The sequence below is a fragment of the Xyrauchen texanus genome, chromosome 4 (genome assembly GCF_025860055.1).
Source record: "Xyrauchen texanus isolate HMW12.3.18 chromosome 4, RBS_HiC_50CHRs, whole genome shotgun sequence".
NCBI lineage: Eukaryota > Metazoa > Chordata > Actinopteri > Cypriniformes > Catostomidae > Xyrauchen > Xyrauchen texanus.
In genome coordinates this window covers 36,203,753-36,221,739 of record NC_068279.1, presented here as the reverse complement: position 1 = coordinate 36,221,739, position 17,987 = coordinate 36,203,753, and the positions used below count along the sequence as shown (strand labels likewise).

Here is a 17,987-nt window from a genome sequence, read left to right as displayed (position 1 = left end):
CATTAAAAATAGAATTACTTTTGAACATATTGCATTTTTCTCCAAACTTTTATTCAGTACAAAAGCACTCTTGCTTGTGATATATTGCTTAATTGTTTTTGTTATTATAATTATCATCATTATTACTACTTCTACTACTAAAGTTAATATTTCATTTTACTATATATTTGTAATATATTTATATTGCAATTTATTCTAGCTAGCATTCTAGTCTAGCTTTTATTTTGAATTAAGCTTTTATTTTGACCTCTGGTTTTGAGGAAGCTTCATACCTCCAGATAAACAGTTTGCTAAGTGGCCTATTGTGATCATGAAAGCGCTAATGCTGTGATTTAATTATATAAAGATGTAGTCTACTTGTGCTGCGCGTTTCACTGTGGATGAGTGCTCGGCTCTGTTATCTCATACAACGTGCATGATTCTTAATATCTGTGGAGTTTTGTATGAGCGGTTGGCTTCACACATTTACATTAAACATGCAGCTCATGCAGACTTTCAAATTTTTGAGGTTTAAGAATAACACAGTAATGTAATGGGCACGGGATGGCCAAGCAGGAGGCGGGAATCGGCAGAACAGTCAACATAAACTTTAATGACAGAAATGAACTTAAAACAGCATAAAACACATAGACGCACACACACACAGCGGCCACATGTGTCTCTCTATCTCTCAAACTTTCTCTCCCACTGATTAGTTGAGTCAGTGCCGGCCGTGCACCCGCTCGAAAACAAATCATACAGGTTTGGAGCGCAATAGGGTAAGTAAATAATGATGGAATTGTAATTTTGGGGGAAAATAATATAAGTATTTAGTAACATTCAGTAATTAATTAATTGGAAATTAACACTATGGAAAATAAGACCCACATCCAATGAAGAGAAAGAGATTAAACAATAAAGATCAGATGACATTTAGCACATCATTAGAATAGAAGGCTAACTGCCAATATCTGGTAAAGATATGGGCGGGAAATGACATTCAGAAGTTCTCAGACGCATTCAGTGTCTATTTGCTGCATGGGACATGACAACATGTTGATCAAGACACAGTATTTGATGTGTAATATGTCACAGCGTGATCAGTGCTCATTGAGCAGAATGGAGCATGTGAAAGGACAGGTAAAAGATAAAAGGTCAGGCAACAGGGATATTTAATAACTGCATGCAGGTAGGAGAGAGCTCGCTCAGCGGGATCCAACACCTGTCTTCCATTTACCTTCTCAAACTGGGCCATTAGGAGACCGCTTAGAGTCCCCCCATGCTTCCGCACCCCGTCTTCCAGCCCAGAGGAACAGGGAATACCACCACCATATGGCCTTGATTAATGCTGATGAGTCTCGCCGTAGACGATTATCGCTCATTTGTGTCCGTTTGTCGTTTTTCATTTAGTTCGCCTTCAGCTATGATGGGTTGCATAATGTTGCATAAATGGTTTGTGACCGTTCCATGCACGTTTATTGCAAGTTCACATCACCTGCAAAATTTTATTTTAATTAATTTGATTTTATTCAGACTTGTGCTTTGCATCTTCAGCATAGTATAGTTATAACTATTTTATGTATTATTCACTCTTTCTCTCTCTGTAACCTCGCAACACACCAGTCAGTCGTTTTGGCACACCTACTCATTCTTTTTTATTACCATTTCCACATTTTTCAATAATAATAATAAAGTCATCAAAAGAATTATAGAATAAATGGAACCATGAGAAATCCACTTAGGACTCTTTTTAAACAGTATTGAAGAAGTTTCCATGTAGGTTGGCTGCTTTTACTCCACTATCTGATCCAACTTATCCATTTTTCTTTTTTTTTTTTCTTATTATTATTAAAGAAATTCATACATAAGCACATTTTGTATGTTTAAAATACAAATTTCAAGCCATTAAGCATATGCCTTTAGATCTAACAGTTTTTAAGATCATGAGAAACATACATTTGGTCAAATGTTTCCAAACCTCTGAATGGTAGTGTATGTAGTTTTTTGTAGTTGCAGCACCAGAAGAAAAGAAGGCTATTACCTAGGTCTGCTCAATTATGGCAAAAATCATAATCACGATTTTTTTGGTCAATATTGAGATCATGATTATTACGCATTGACTTTACAAACATCATGCATTTATTGAACTTTTAAAATAGTGTCTTTATAACAGTGGATTTCCTTGAACTTGAAATTAAACTGCACTGGGTACGGGAGGAGGCTATTGTCATATGATAATTATTTTATGTTATGATAGTCAAATAAAGAAAAGTTTCCATCAGCGTCATTAACAGCGGGGATGCCCACACTTCTATTGAATGAGATCTACATTTTCATCATGTCATTGCAGCATGTACAATAAATGCTATATTATCACATTACCAAACTTTCAGTTGTCGGTAGAGAAATTTGATGATTCTCAATACCAGCTTCAAAACCACAATAAATAATAACACTAACTAACTTGTTAATTATGGAAGAATTGTTTCAAGTTCTTATTTATTCAAGACTAGAAAAGAGTCAGTAATAAAATAACAATTAAAAATAGCAATGAATAGAAATAGACCAAAAATAATCTAATAAAATATACAAATTAAGAAAATGCAGTGGTTTTTTAACAGCTTTAAAAGTTTTTAACAGCAGTATCAAATATTCAAGTAAACAATCAGAATGAAATGCAACATAAATCTACTTCTGGTCTTCACTGTATGATTATAACATTAATACTTTTTAAAGCTACTAAAGTTTTTCAGTCAAGAGCAGTGAGTGTTTTCTCGGTTTCTTTTCCTTTATAATAATGACATACTAGACGGCAACAGGTCTATTAGCTTACATTTATACTTACAAGTCTGACATTTTAATACAAATCTGCTTTTTTTCTCCGCTGTTTATGTTCACTTTAGACATCACTTTCTGTGTTTGCATGAATATCGCACCAAGATGGGCATTTTGGCGGAATTTTTAAATGTATTTGAGCATTTTTGGACCACGGATGTTCAGCACACACACATACACCACCTGTCAATCAAACTGGCTGCTGCTGTTACTAGATCACTAGCGAATAATACAATTATGTGCTCTGGATGACTTTTAACAGCAGAATAAGAATATGAACTTTCTAATAAGTGACACAGGCCTGAGCTATCACAAATACAGGCAGTTATTTTTTAATCAGTCTGCTTGTCCGGTTGGCTAAGTAAAATTCTCTTTCATTTGCCCCTTCAAAAATCCACTTGTCCCGGACAAGCAGACAAGCGTTAATGTCGAGCCCTGATTAAATATTATATTCAGAATCATAATTAGCTTTATTGCCAAGTATACTTACACATACAAGGTCTTGGTGACAGGAGCTTCCAGTGTACAATGATACAAACAATACCAAAAACAGCAGCAAGACATAGGTAATTAAAACAAAAAAGAATACAAAATAAATAATTATACATATACGTACATACACTCACCTTCATACATACAATTCTCCAGTTTTCGTCTGCAGTATACAGTAGCTCCTAAAGTAAATGTACTTTGTTTTGAAGGAGTTTGACATATTATTTTGGAAAACAAGCCTAAAAAGACGAATCAAAAACATATTTTGTTCCAGTGTATAATAGTTTAAGACTTCACTCTATCACCTTTATGCTCACTTTGATCCATCTTTAACTAAAAAATAAATAAACTTTCTCTTCTTAGTAAAGCTACATATCACCAATTTTCTTCATGATAAGCAACACACAGTGAACGTGACATATATATTCTGATTCACTACATCGTGAGACATCACGTTATAATCTAGCTGCAGCAAACGCACACGAATGACGAGCGTTCCTGAGCCAGAGTGTGCATTAGCCAGGAGAAGATACAATCTCTTCCCCGGTCACTTCACGCAACTCATAGATGTGGCGCTGACTGCACAGACAAATTTCTCAGTTTCTGAGTTTATTTTCATAACCCGCTTCCTTATTATTTGAACTTTAATAAAGAATGCTTCAAAGATATAACGCTGGGGTGTGTCATTGCGAAATGGAATGTTGTACAATAATAGTTTTATCTCAATTGTCTTGTTTTCATAATCGTTGGAAGCCTAAATCGTAATTCATAATGAAATTTTATTAATCGCCCACCCCTACTATTACCCTCATGGAAGAATAGAGAAATTCCTAAATTAAAGTCTGTTTCCATCTACCAGATTTTCAAAAGGCTTGAAAGCATATTAATTAATATCCAATTTGTCTAATTAATTCTTGTGTGTCCTTTTATCAGACACTTTTACTAAATGCTTTATTAACTAAAGGACCATATTAAAAGGATATATAGGGATTAAATGTTGTCTGTCAAACATTATGATACTAATCAAGACAGCCACAAACCATCAGATACCACTAAAAGGTTGGACTGCTTCCAAGACCTGGATCTAGATCTTGTCTCCCAAAAAAATCCTTCCACCGTTCTTGATATATTTTCTGTTCTTTTAAAACTATATCATCCTCTTACATAGTGGCCTTGGCCTTCTGTTTCATCTAAAACTCTTCCCAGTGCATCAGCCAGCCTTGACAAATCTGTTGAAGCCTCTTCCATCCTCCCACCCCGCCTTTTTGCCACTCACTCTGGCTGGGACTCTGGTCTTTGAAATTCCTGCTCTTGCTTCCAGCCCAGCTGACATCTTTCTCCAGACGGCATGAATAAAGATTGTACAATAAGACACTTGATGCAGCAGTCAGGGAGCGCTCCTCTCACTGGCCAGGCTCCATGGTGCACAACTAGGGCAGCAGGAATTCTAAAAATACACAATGCACGCTTGTTCATTCCAATGGCAGTTGTTTTCTCCCCCAACCCAGTCACACAGACGATTGACAGGATTAAGAGAGGAGAATAAAGACAAGAGAAAAGAGAGGAGAACTCCAAGGCAATGACAGAGGGCATTTATATGACTTTACCACCATGCAGCATCTAAAGAGAATATGTTAATAACATGGATGACATCTCAACACCATATCAAAGTCGTAATTGAACTGTTAAGTGCTGAAGATATGACAGATTTGATGTTGTTTGTTGCTGGTTTCATATTATCAAACCATAACCACTCTAAAATCTGATAGAATTAGCCACATTTCAAGCCTTTTTGTAAAATAGCCAATACACACACATAAGACCACACATCAACCAAATTCTATATTAATGGGCCAGATGTATATATCTACAATACAATGCAAAAAGAGTATATTTTCAATGAAAAATTCTAGAGTGTATGTGCATCCATCCATCTTCCATCCATCTTCAACCACTTATCCGAAGTCGGTCACGGGGGCAGCTGCTCCAGCAGGGGGCCCCAAACTTCCCTATCCCGAACCACATTAACCAGCTCTGACTGGGGACCCCGAGGCGTTCCCAGGCCAGTGTGGAGATGTAATCTCTCCACCTAATCCTGGGTATTCCCCGAGGCCTCCTCCCAGCTGGACATGCCTGAAACACCTCCCTAAGGAGGCGGCAGATGCCCAAACCACCTCAACTGACTCCTTTCGATGCAAAGGAGCAGCAGCTCTACTCCAAGCTCCTCACCCTATCTCTAAGGGAGAAGCCCGCCACCCTTCTGAGGAAGCCCATTTCAGCCGCTTTTACTCGCGACCTAGTTCTTTTCGGTCATGACCCAGCCTTCATGACCATAGGTGAGGGTAGGAACAAAAATTGACTGGTAGATCGAGAGCTTTGCCTTCCAGCTCAGCTCTCTTTCCGTGACAACGGTGCGATAGAGCGAGTGCAATACCACCCCCGCTGCCCCAATTCTCCGGCCAACCTCCCGCTCCATTGTCCCCTCACTCATGAACAAGACCCCGAGGTACTTGAACTCCTTCACTTGGGGAAATACCTCCTTACCTACCTGGAGTACGCACTCCATCGGTTTCCTGCTGAGAACCATGGCCTCAGATTTAGAGGTGCTAATCCTCATCCCAGCCGCTTCACACTCGACTGCCAAGCGATCCAGTGAGAGCTGAAGGTCACGGACCTATGATGACATGAAGACAACATCATCAGCAAAAAGCAGCGATGAGATCCCCAGCCCACCGCACCGCACACCTTCCCCACCCCGACTACACCTCGATATCCTGTCCATGAATTTCACAAACAGGATTGGTGACAAAGGGCAGCCTTGGCGGAGACCAACCCCCTCGAATTCGTGCCGAGGACCTGGACACAGCTCTCACTTTGGACGTGCAGGGATTGGATCGCCCTAAGAAGAGACCCCCCCACCCCGTACTCCCGCAGCACCTCCCACAGTCTCTCCCGGGTGACCCGGTCATACGCCTTCTCCAGATCCACAACACACATGTAGATCGGATGGGCATACTCCCAAGCCCCCTCCAGGATCCTTGTGAGAGTAAAGATCTGGTCCGTCGTTCCACGGCCAAGACGAAAACCGCATTGTTCCTCTTCAATCCGAGGTTCGACATTCGGCCGAACCCTCCTCTCCAGAACCTTGGAGTAAACTTTACCAGGGAGGCTGAGAAGTGTGATACCCCTGTAGTTGGCACACACTCTCTGATCCCCCTTTTTGATGAGGGGAACCACCACCCCGTTCTGCCACTCCTTAGGCACTGTCCCAGATTTCCACGCAATGTTGAAGAGGCGTGTCATCCATGACACCCACTCCACATCCAAAGCTTTCAGCATTTCTGGTCATTCTGGAGAACATTCTGGAGAAATACCCTCTTGTCTGATGAAACAAAAACGTAACTGTTTGGCCAGAATAATCAACATTACATTTGGAGGAAAATGGTGAGGCTTGCAAGCCGAAGAACACCACCCCAACAGTGAAGCATGGGGGTGGCAGCATCATGTTGTGGGGGTGCTTTGCTGCAGGAAGGACTGGTGCACTTCACAAAATAGATGTCATCATGAGAAAGGAAAAATATGTGGATATATTGAAGCAACATCTCAAGATATCAGCCAGGAAGTTAAAGCTCAGTCGCAAATGGGTCTGCCAAATGCACAATGACCCCAAGCATACCTCAAAAGTTGTGCCAAAATGGCATAAGGACAACAAAGTCAAAGTATTGGAGTGGCCATCACAAAGCCCTGATCTCAATCCAATAGAAAGTTTGATGGGAAGAAATGAAAAGGTGCGAGCAAGGAGGCCTACAATCCTGACTCAGTTACATCAGTTCTGTCTGGAGGAATGGGCCAAAATTCCAGCAACTTATTGTGAGAAGCTTGTGAAAGGCTACTCAAAACGTTTGACCCAAGTTACACAATTTAAATTCAATGCTACCAAATACTAACAAAGTGTATGTAAACTTCTGATTCACTGGGAATGTGATGAAAGAAATAAAAGCTGAAATAAATCATTCTCTCTACTATTATTATGGCATTTCGCATTCTTAAAATAAAGCAGTGATCCTAACAGACCTAAGACAATCTACAATTAAATGTCAGGAATTGTGAAAAACTGAGTTTAAATGTATTTAGCTAAGGTGTTTGTAAACTTCCCTCTTCAACATGTACACTACCGGTCAAATGTTTTGAAACACTTGCCTTAAATGATTCTCATGATCTTAAAAATCTTTTGATCATTTATGCTTAAATGTTTGAAATGAGTTTTGATGACAAAAATATAATTGTGCCACCATATTAATTTATTTCATTCTTTTTTTTATTTTGTATTTAAATTGATGACTTGGGCCAAATAATAAAGAAAAGCAGCCAATAAGTGCCCAAAATAGATGGGAACTCCTTCAATACAGTTTAAAATGAATCCCAGGGTGATACCTCAAGAAATGGTTGAGAGAATGTCAAGAGTACATGTCTGCCAATTCTATACAAAGGGTGACTACTTTAAAGATGCTAAAATATAACACAGTTTTTATTTATTTTGGATTTTGTGAAATTTGGTGGTGGATCAGTGATGATCTGGGGTGCTTCAGCAAGGCTGGAATCGGGCAGATTCATCTTTGTGAAGGACGCATGAATCAAGCCACATACAAGCCACAAGGTTATCCTGGAAGAAAACTTTCTTCCTTCTTCTCTGACAAAGTTCCTCTACTCTGAGGATTGGTTTTTCCAGCAGGGCAATGCTTCGTGCCACACAGCCAGGTCAATCAAGGTGTCAACCCTGTCATGGCCAGTCCAATCTCCAGACCTAAACCCCATTGATAACCTCTGGAATATGATCAAGAGGAAGATGGATAGCCACAAACTCTCAAACAAAGCCAAGCTGCTTGAATTTATGTGCCAGGAGTGGAATAAAGTAACCCAGAAGAAATGTGAAAGACTGGTAGAGTAGAGAGCATGCCAAGATACATGAAAACTGTGATTGAAAATCAGGGTTATTCCACCAAATATTTATTTCTGAACTCTTCCTAAAATAAAATATTAGTATTGTGTTGTGTAAAAATTTATGTTTTCTTTGCATTAATTGAAGTCAGAAAAAACTGCATTGTTTTTGTTATTTTGACCAGTTGTTATTTTATGCAAATACATGCTGTAAATGACAAAATATTTATTCTGAATTTGGGAGAAATGCTGTCAGTACTTTATATAATAAAGCAAAAATGTTCATTTTACTCAAACATATACCTATCAATAGAAAATACAGAGAACTGATAATTTTTTAGTGGTCTCTTAAGTTTTTCCAGAGCTGTATATATATATATATATATATATATATATATTTAATTTGCTTGTGAATTGGTCTTAGACTGTCTTAGACTGGATCTCACAGTTTTAAATGCACTCAGGACATCAACTTTTAACTCAGACTTTTTACTTGACTGAATCATTTACATACTTTTTTTCATACATTTATTGATCAATACACACATTATGAATTTAGAAAGTATGCCATTAGCAACATTATGCATGTCCCTGCACTATTGGTTAAACACACACATCGGGCATGTGGGTGTGTGGTGACCCTTGTAGTGCCAAAGGGCTCAGAGGTGAGGTAGGTTGACAGGCTGAGGTGTTATGAGACTGGAACTCTCTCATGTGTGTGTTCGTGTGATTGTCTTTTGTGTCCAGGGTGGTGGGATTGTTCCTCTCCACTCTGTCAGGGGAGGGTTGTCTTGGGAGTTGGTCCGATAGCATTGTGTTTATGTTTGTGTGGATATCTGTCTGTCTTTCTGTCTGTGTCTGTGCATATGGAAGGGCGGGTCACAGTTCCCTCAGCAGTGGTAATGGCTGACAGTGCTATGTCTGCGAAAGTAAACAACCCTAGATAAGCAGCGCTTCACAAGGACGCCAGCTGCAATACGCTAATCTCCCTTAAATTTCTCTGTCTTTTATTCAGCTTGTTTTATCTTATCTCCAGACCCCTCTTTTCCATGCATGCCTTTGGAACTATTTTTCAACTCTACTCCATCTATACATTGCAATTGTTTCCATAATATACATTCTGGCAGTTTGCACTAAGCGAAAATGTAGCATTTAGTATTAGCTTAAGTGTATGATCATTTCCTCAACCTCACTTGGTTAATTAGACGAGCTAGGGAAAAAAAAAAAAAAAAACATTTCTAATTAAACCTTTTCTTGTGGAACACAAACATACCTTAATGAAGAGTGAGGCAAGAGGGGACGTCTCAGACAGCTGCGCTGATGGCATTGGATGGTTGGCGAGGTCACTAGGTCGACCATTCACCTCTGGGAGGGCCACCAGTGGTGTGCCTACTCCTGACCATCTAAAAACAGTTGGAACTGTCGGTTTGACATGTCTCTAAATTTCCTAATTGCTTGCTCCTGTCTCTCTCTCTGTCAACTTCTCCCTTTCCTCCTCACAGCACTGCTGTAACTGAGTGTCGAGTCCTGAGCCCCTGGACACTCCGGTGGACCCCATGCTTACCGACTGCCCTCGTGTTTCAGCAGGTAGGTGAACACATCTGCTCACGGATCACCTTTCACCTATCTTAGTCACGCTCTGTGAACTCACAATCACTCTTTTACTTATTAGTTAGTTACCAAATCTATATTCAGGACATGTTAGCATTTGCACCAAAGATACAGCATGCCAAATTTAAAAGAAATTTAAGACAGGCCCCTCTGGGTATAATTTGTTGTGCTTCTACAGAATATCCTGGTGTCTGTAAATGACAAATGGACAAGAACTTTTTTTTTTTTGTCAACATGTATACAGTAAGTTTATAAGGAAAATTGTATGTTTTTATATTCTGTAACTGGTCGCTGTGTGTACTTTTCATGTCTTTCAAAGGGTCTGAAGAATGACGCATTTCAGTGGTTGTGCGGTATGACTTTTTTAATATATAATGTAACAATAATTAGAATACAATTTAAAAAAAATTCTGTAGAGTACTTTAGATGGAGTTTTGCATGTAATACCACAGGACAGTTTAAACTGAGTGGCCTTTTTATAGCTTTATAGACCCATCAAGATATAATTTGCATTACTTAAATTCAAACACTAATGCAAGCAGCAAAATCAAAATAAGAGTTCCACTTTGTACTCTAAGTTTAAACTGAGATTAAAAAAGAATAATAATATAAGAGGCAACTCAGTATTGTCCTGGTCTGCATTTCACGATAACGATAAATTATTGTGGTTAATAACATTTTCTACGAGCAACTTTAAGTGCTACTTAAGAGAGATGCTGTCCTAAACGTGAAGTGCTGAAATGTGACCGTATTCATTATATTTGTGCATAACTTTAAAAACAATTTGAATCTACCTCGCTGGAAATATTAAAAAATATTTTATTAAATGTAAAACTTAATTCACCATATAATTGCATTTAGTTTTGCATTAGTTTTATGCAGAACAATATATTTATTTTACACAATCACTGCTTCATTCATCAGAAGTGCATTTTAATCTTTCGTTAGCAAAATCTTTAGCAAAATTTGCTCTGTGGGTCGAGATTAAAGCTTCCAGGATCAGTGATGACATCGGGGACCCTGTGTATGGTCCTGCTAATGACAACAAGCATTAATTGAATATTACGAGGTTCACCGTGTTATTGTGGAGTGCAAAATAAGGAGACGTATGTAAGCGACGCTTTAGGGACATTCACCAATCAAAGGGGGATCTGCTCTATACTCCCAAAAGTGATAACGGTAACAGCAATGCTACACAACATGTGCGGTACTACACAACGCGTGGTGCGGGCGAGAGTGCCCTTAGGTGTCAGAGAGGAAGAGGAGATGAGGATGAGGAGGCAATATACTGTATGGACAATTTTCCTGAATGCCAGCAAGTTATTGACTTCTTTCCTTCTCTCTCTGATTGTAACTTTTACAGTTCTCTGCAACAATCCTCCCACCACTTTGTTGTTACCAACTAGTCCACAAATAACTTTATTTGTTTACTTATTAATTTATCTGTTTATCCAATATTGACTCAACATTTTCTGCATTTATTATTAGTATTATTGTTGTTATTATTATTACTTTCCGGTTAAAATAATAAATAAAACGTATGCATACTGATATAAAATGAGCATAAAGTGTAGCAATAGGTGTTTAAATTGTATAAGGTGTAATTTCATGTTTGTCCTGCTGGTGTCTGCATAAGTCTGTGTCCTTACAATGTTCTTAGCGCTGTACGATTACTTCGGAGCACTGGTTAATCTACAAGCATATTCAATTACTACTTAAGTTAGGAGGATTTTGGGAAATGGGCCACAAAACTAAGATGAATCATTCTACGATCTACTTAGTTTTATGATGATTATGGGAAACGAGGCCCTGGACTTCGTGGCTTTGGTCCCAAGTCAAATTCAATAGGTATGCCCTTAACCATTTTTTTTATTATTATTAATCATAATTAGATCATTATAATTATTGTGTCATCTTTGAACACCATTATTATTATTATTATAAATTTTTTATTTAAAATTTTTAACAAAGTAATGATTCAATAATAAATTATTTATTTGTTTTTCATCACTGGTGACCTACTAGGGAAGGCTATATTTCCATATTCAAAATTGATCAAATAAAAATCATTGTGCGCTTATTCTTCATCCTGATATTCAATATGTACAGAAATCCTAGTAAAATAAAATGCTATATGAATACAGTAAAATTTTACTGTATACATTTTAATAAATATATATATAATTATTTATTTATTTATTTTTTATAAAAAAAATGTTATCATGAATCATTGTTTCCCATAGTGTGTCTTGTATAGTTGTCCTTCTGACCTTGGTTGTTTTTAGTATATTGAGGCATGTCCTCAGTTCCGGATTACATCTATAATCTATAATCCAGAGCAGGGAGATGATGAGGTTGACCTAGACATCACCCCTGCACTAGAAGAGCTGTCCAGTCTTTGACTTGAGTTCATGAGATGCTGTACTGTCTGGGCAATTTAATAAAATGCCATTTGACATATTCTCATGTCCTTTTGTAGGAAGGACAATACTGCCCTGATTTTTCCGTAATCTGGATTTGGGTCATGCCATGCAATGAGGGTGGGTTTGGTATTATCCAAGTGAACTATCATTGAACTACAGCATGTCAACTTAAATTTTTTTACATGAGATCAGATTAAGTTTAGCGCATGCGCCTTTTACCCACAGTGTTATCCTACTGTAAAAATATATGATTTCTTTTTTTTTATTATTATTTATTTATTTATTATTATTATTATTATTATTATTATTATTATTATTATTATTTATTTTTGTGTAAACTTGCAGAGCTGTGGGGATGGAACCGAGATTAAAACAACCAGTGTCAGATATGGTTATATTGTTTTTCTAATTGTAAAATATTCTAATAGAAGAAAAATAGTAAACAGACTTTATTTAACTGACAGTAGGCTTTTTTAATGTTGTTAAAGAAAATAGTTGAACTAAAATTTTTGTCTTGACTTTTTTCTTACCCTGTTCAAGTAACATCAGTCCAAAACACTTTCACGGCGAAATAATCAGATTTCTAAATTTGGCTAATTCGTATGATATCATGTGACTGTGCTCGTTTGAATTCCAACGACTTTCACTACAGCCAATGATGTCACTGGACATCGTTTCTATCTTATACGTGACAATTACTTCCTTCTGTCACACACAACAGCTTCCTATCATATTTACACACTCTACTGATTGGTTAAGTTTAGATAAGGGGTTTGTGTGAGGGCATAATATTAATAAGTATTTCCTTAACACCTCGTGCGCAGAACTCGTGCTTACTTCTGTATTAGACATCCAGTAATTTGCACGTGATGAACAACATCGTGCGAGACCATAAGAATAGCCAACTCGTAAATAATGTAAATAATACGACTTTTCATGAGATAGGGTTGCATCAGTCAGTTTATGTAGGCGTGTGCATTCACAAGTCGCAATCTACAGTAGATAAAGGATAGTATGTGTGTCATCCAATGCACTTGCATTCAAATTTTGCAAGTGCACTGTTATGTTCAAAGGGTTGATTTTTATTCAAACTAGGGTCCACAATAAAACTTGTATCGTGTTTATTTAGTTGCTATTTTTCATATGCCTATGCAAAGATTTTATTGATTTACCCTATCCCACACTTTTAAAAAATATCAATAAAAAATATGATATACTACTAAATAATACTAAAATATCTGTTAATATCTATATAATCTAAACATAGAGTAAAACATTGAAAAATTATTTCGATATTTATTGCGTGAAAATTATATATAAATCATAAATTAATGCAATATAATCCCATTTAGTTCTGACACTTTATGAGTTATGTTAAAGCTGACGTAAAATAGCCAGTGTATCCCTGTGACCGCAATTCAGTTGAATGTTGTATTAGTGCGTTAATCATTACTTCACAGAATGAGCTTTGATTGTTATGTTGCTTAGCAACCATAAACAACCTACTGTTGTCTAATGAACTGTTACTTGACAGAAGAATAATTTTATTTCTTCTATTATAGACACAGACACAGTGTTTTCTCCCTTTTTACATTGTGTGTGACTGTGTTGATTGCTGTTTCTATGCTGGTTTGACTTGAGCAGGTGTGGCATGGCAAGACATAGTGCAGCATTTCTGTTACACTTAATCATCTGTGAAGCCATGCTGGTAGCAGCTTACTATGCAGGTATTTTTGTATCCGCACATGCATGTGGATATATGCACTTGTCTGTCTGTAAAAGGAGGGTATGCTGATGTCTCTGTTTTTTTGTTCCCAAACATGATAAAACTTGGAGCCTCCGCCCACTTGCCTGGATTGCATTTTTTTGTTTTTGGCATTTTTGTCGTTTTTCCCCCTTTTCCCCTCATCTTCAGTGGAAGGTCAGTGAGCCTCCACATTGGCAAGGCTCAGAAACACTGGCAGCATTTTATCAGTTAGCAGCACACTAAACCAGTTGAAATATGCAGATAAACTGGAACAAATCTCCTGAAAAGCCCCCTGGTCTGCCAGCATTGGGTGAGGGGAGCTGAGCCTTATGCCCACACTGACCCGCAGTCAGACGCTCTAGGTGCTGAAGGTGATTGCCAGCACAACCGAACTGAGCTGTAGAGGAAGCCTAGACAAGCATTTGGATGGGTTACAAATAGAAACAATGCCAATGATGGGCTGGAGTCGTGGGTGTGTGCTTGAGCTGTCTGGCCCTAATGGGCCTCAAACCTGTGGTGTGTTTGTCTCATATTTTAAACCAGGGGTGCAACATAATATTTGTTTAAATGGGCAGTCACACCCAACATGTTGGTTCTGTCTCATCTTATAGAATCATGTTATTATACCTACATTTTTGCAAAATAATTTTATGTTTAGTGTAGGGAGGTAGGTTTTGTTGATTTAAAACTCGATTGAGCATTGAAAATCTGTTTGGGAGAAAATGTAACTGGCATTTAGCATCACACAATGGACATTTCACCTCAGAACTGCTGCAATACCTATGAGGAATCATATTATATAATTTTGCTTACAAAAAGTCTAGTGTGACCACCCCACTTAATTCTCTAAAATCATGCAAACCCTTAATTGGCCTTTTAAAATCTTACACATTAACATCACACTCTTTACTGTGACACTTTAGCTCTTCAAGTAGGCTATGTGGTATATCTCGATCTGATCATTCGCAGATTTGCTTCATGCCTTTTCCATTATGTCCAAATGTAGAAACACAAGCCCTCTTTTCAACTCTCTATCCATTTTCTCAGGTTAAGATGAGATTACTCATTGCAGTAACTAATCATTAATTATAAAGAGAGCACTGTCCAGTGTTTAAACAGTGATTAATTGTTAACAAAAGTTAGTTAATGCATACCTGAACTGTAATTATCTGTCCTGCACCATTACAAGGATCCGAACACAGGTGGGTAATTAACTCTAATTGCCTTTGCAATGAGATGATCACAAGAGAAGAGAAAAACTCTGTTAAAAAAATAAGCCTCCTTTGATGTTGACTAGATATTTGTCAGTTGATTTATTCCCAGCTCTTTTTTTGTGTCATCTTGTTGTCTTTCTCACGTTTTCATGGTTCTTTTTTAATTGGCTTTGTGTCAAGCTCATAAACAGACTCTTATAACATAGTGATGCTGTTTTAATGGGATTTTGCTGAACCCAATTGCAACATAAATGAAATGTGATTTTAGCATTCCATGAGTGTTGATGCTAACTTTATCCTAGCTCTCTTCCGATGTTCTAATAAAGATGTGTTTGATGGAAATGTTAGCATGCAAGTCATATTGGGACCATTTGTGTAAGATCACTGGTGCATATTGCTTACTTGTACAATGTCATCGGTCCATGTATTTCGCTCAATGGAGAGTCACTGGCGCATGTTGCATTCAGTCTATAGACTTGTTTCATTCACCGGGCTGCAACGCCCAGTGTCCCCATGTCTTTAAATGCCTGTGACCATGTACCCTTGATGCAGCAAAATCCACTTGCTTAAAGTTCCTTTGTCCCTGACAAACCTTCACTTTGTTGGACATCTCCACCCTCCTTTCAAGTGGATATTGGTGCATATGATCCCACTTTGTGACTTATTTTCTTTGTTCAATAGGTTTTTCTGTTGAGACATAAAGCAATGAGAAATTAAATGTACTATAATAGGCAAATTATGAGTAATCAGTAGCGATTCACTTGCACAAATACCCCGAATATGAGGACATTTAAATTAAATTTCATAATGTTCCTGAATGTTCCCATTTAAATGAATGTGAGATTTCTATCTACTTTTGCAAAATATGGAGATCTGTTGTAATTCACCTCAATTCTTTTGCTGTTTTACTCAAGTACCCTGGAGTAAATCATCAAGTTGTCATCAATATACATATAGACAATGTATCACAGAACAACGACTCCCTGTGTTTCCTCTTTCTAAATGTCATGCTCATTTTATGAGTCCCTTTGGTGGGGTTGAATAAAAGTTTGATGGAGTTTTTGTTGAGCCGACTGTATCTTCTCACTGCCCCTCTCCCTTGACTAGGATCAGAAGACACGGCCTTCATTTTCTATTCCTCTTCAAAAACTAGATGGGCACTAAACATCTTTGATCTGTGTGCTGCTCGGGATGAGTGGCACGGCCTGACCCACTTGGCTCTTGGCTTTATATAATGAGCCCCCAGATTAAAGAGTGCCATGCAGAAACATTGTGCTGTATAAGGAGTTTTTTGTCATCTCATCTCACACTCACTATTTGCTCTTCTATTTCTCGTCTACGCCCTTTGATTCTTGTCAATATCTAGATGAGGTCACATAGCAGATGTGTAATGTATAGTAGGAGAAGAGATGTGTTTTTATTAGAGCAAATATGTTTTCCATCTTTCTTTTTAACACAGCAAGTTGTATATACAGTACAAGCCTCTGTGTCAAAATTAAGCATGGGCAGTAAAAATAAATGTATATGCAGAGGAACATGAAGGAATAGCAGATCCCAAATAATTACTGGTAAATCTTTAAAAATTCACCTGTATTGCACTGAAAAAAATCATGGGGTTTGGAACAATATGATGGTCAGGAAATTACGACAGAATGTTTATCTTTTTTCCCCTTATTTTTTCCAGTTTCACTTTCCCTTCATGGCCTTGAGGCCATACTCATCTTCAACCACAGGTCAGAATGTGAAGAATCACATAGAAGATCACCTTGTTGTGAGGATGGCATCCTTTGTCAGTTGTCAGCCATAATCAAGATCAGATCCCAGACAATTGCATTGACAACCACGGCCCTCAGACCAGTCAGTGCAATTCATGTGAGCCCTTTTGGCCAAGAAGATCATTTTATCAGAGCCTTGAATCAGCATTCATATTTGTAGTTAAGATTTAAAAGTAGAGCCCAAAAAAAAAAAAAAGATATCTGACTGCAAGCTGTGAATCGCTCCCCTTTCATGGCAGAAATCAATATGCAGTGCATGTGTCGCTGGGAGAATGGAAGACACATTTTCTTTCTTTTTTTGTGTGTGGCATAGTATACTGTCATAATGAGTCTATAGGGTAGAGTCATTTTATCCAAGCTATTGCGATTGAAGCCTTTGCTGTCAGAGGTAAAAAGCTTTCGTTGTCCTTTAACATTCTTAGGCTTTTCTTTTATAACACCCTTGCGCTCAGACCATTTTTAAAAACACATTTATACATTTACTTAAATAAAATTATTTTATTTAAACGGGAGCTAGTTTCTAATGCACATTTGTCAAGTTTGGCATGAAGCTTTTCAAACCGTTTATAATAATTTGCACAAATACATAAAGCACATAATTCTGGCTCAATTACAATACAGTATTATATTTCTGAATTTAGTTATCTAACCTGTAGATATATTGAAAACATGGAAAGAAGTCTTGATGTTTGACAAAAACATACCATATGTGAGAGCTGTAAAGCAAGACTTTGCATAGACCTTGATCTCTAATTATAGCACGAAGGTTTTCCTTTGCTAAAATTATGCAAATTCTGGTTTTGACAGTTTTGAATTTGTATTACACATATTTTATTTATTTTTTTTTAGCTGTGGAACTATTTGGTATTAAAGCAGCAGCATGCATTCAATACAATAGTATATATAAGGCTCCAGGATTTTTTCTTTTCAGTTTAGCTGTGATTTGAATCTTGTTAATTCACTGTCAATAGAT

At 37.5% G+C, this 17,987-nt stretch overlaps 1 protein-coding gene across 1 annotated transcript in view; it reads left to right on the top strand.

Moving 5' to 3' along the window:
• The window catches only part of LOC127636013 (cotranscriptional regulator FAM172A homolog), a 214,340-nt gene that overhangs the window by 143,788 nt on the left and 52,565 nt on the right, over positions 1-17,987 (top strand). The window contains exon 10 of the mRNA XM_052116378.1: positions 9,747-9,831. Within this exon, the coding sequence (XP_051972338.1) occupies positions 9,747-9,761 (15 nt within the window). The 3' untranslated portion in view covers positions 9,762-9,831. The remainder of the gene's footprint in view (positions 1-9,746; positions 9,832-17,987) is intronic.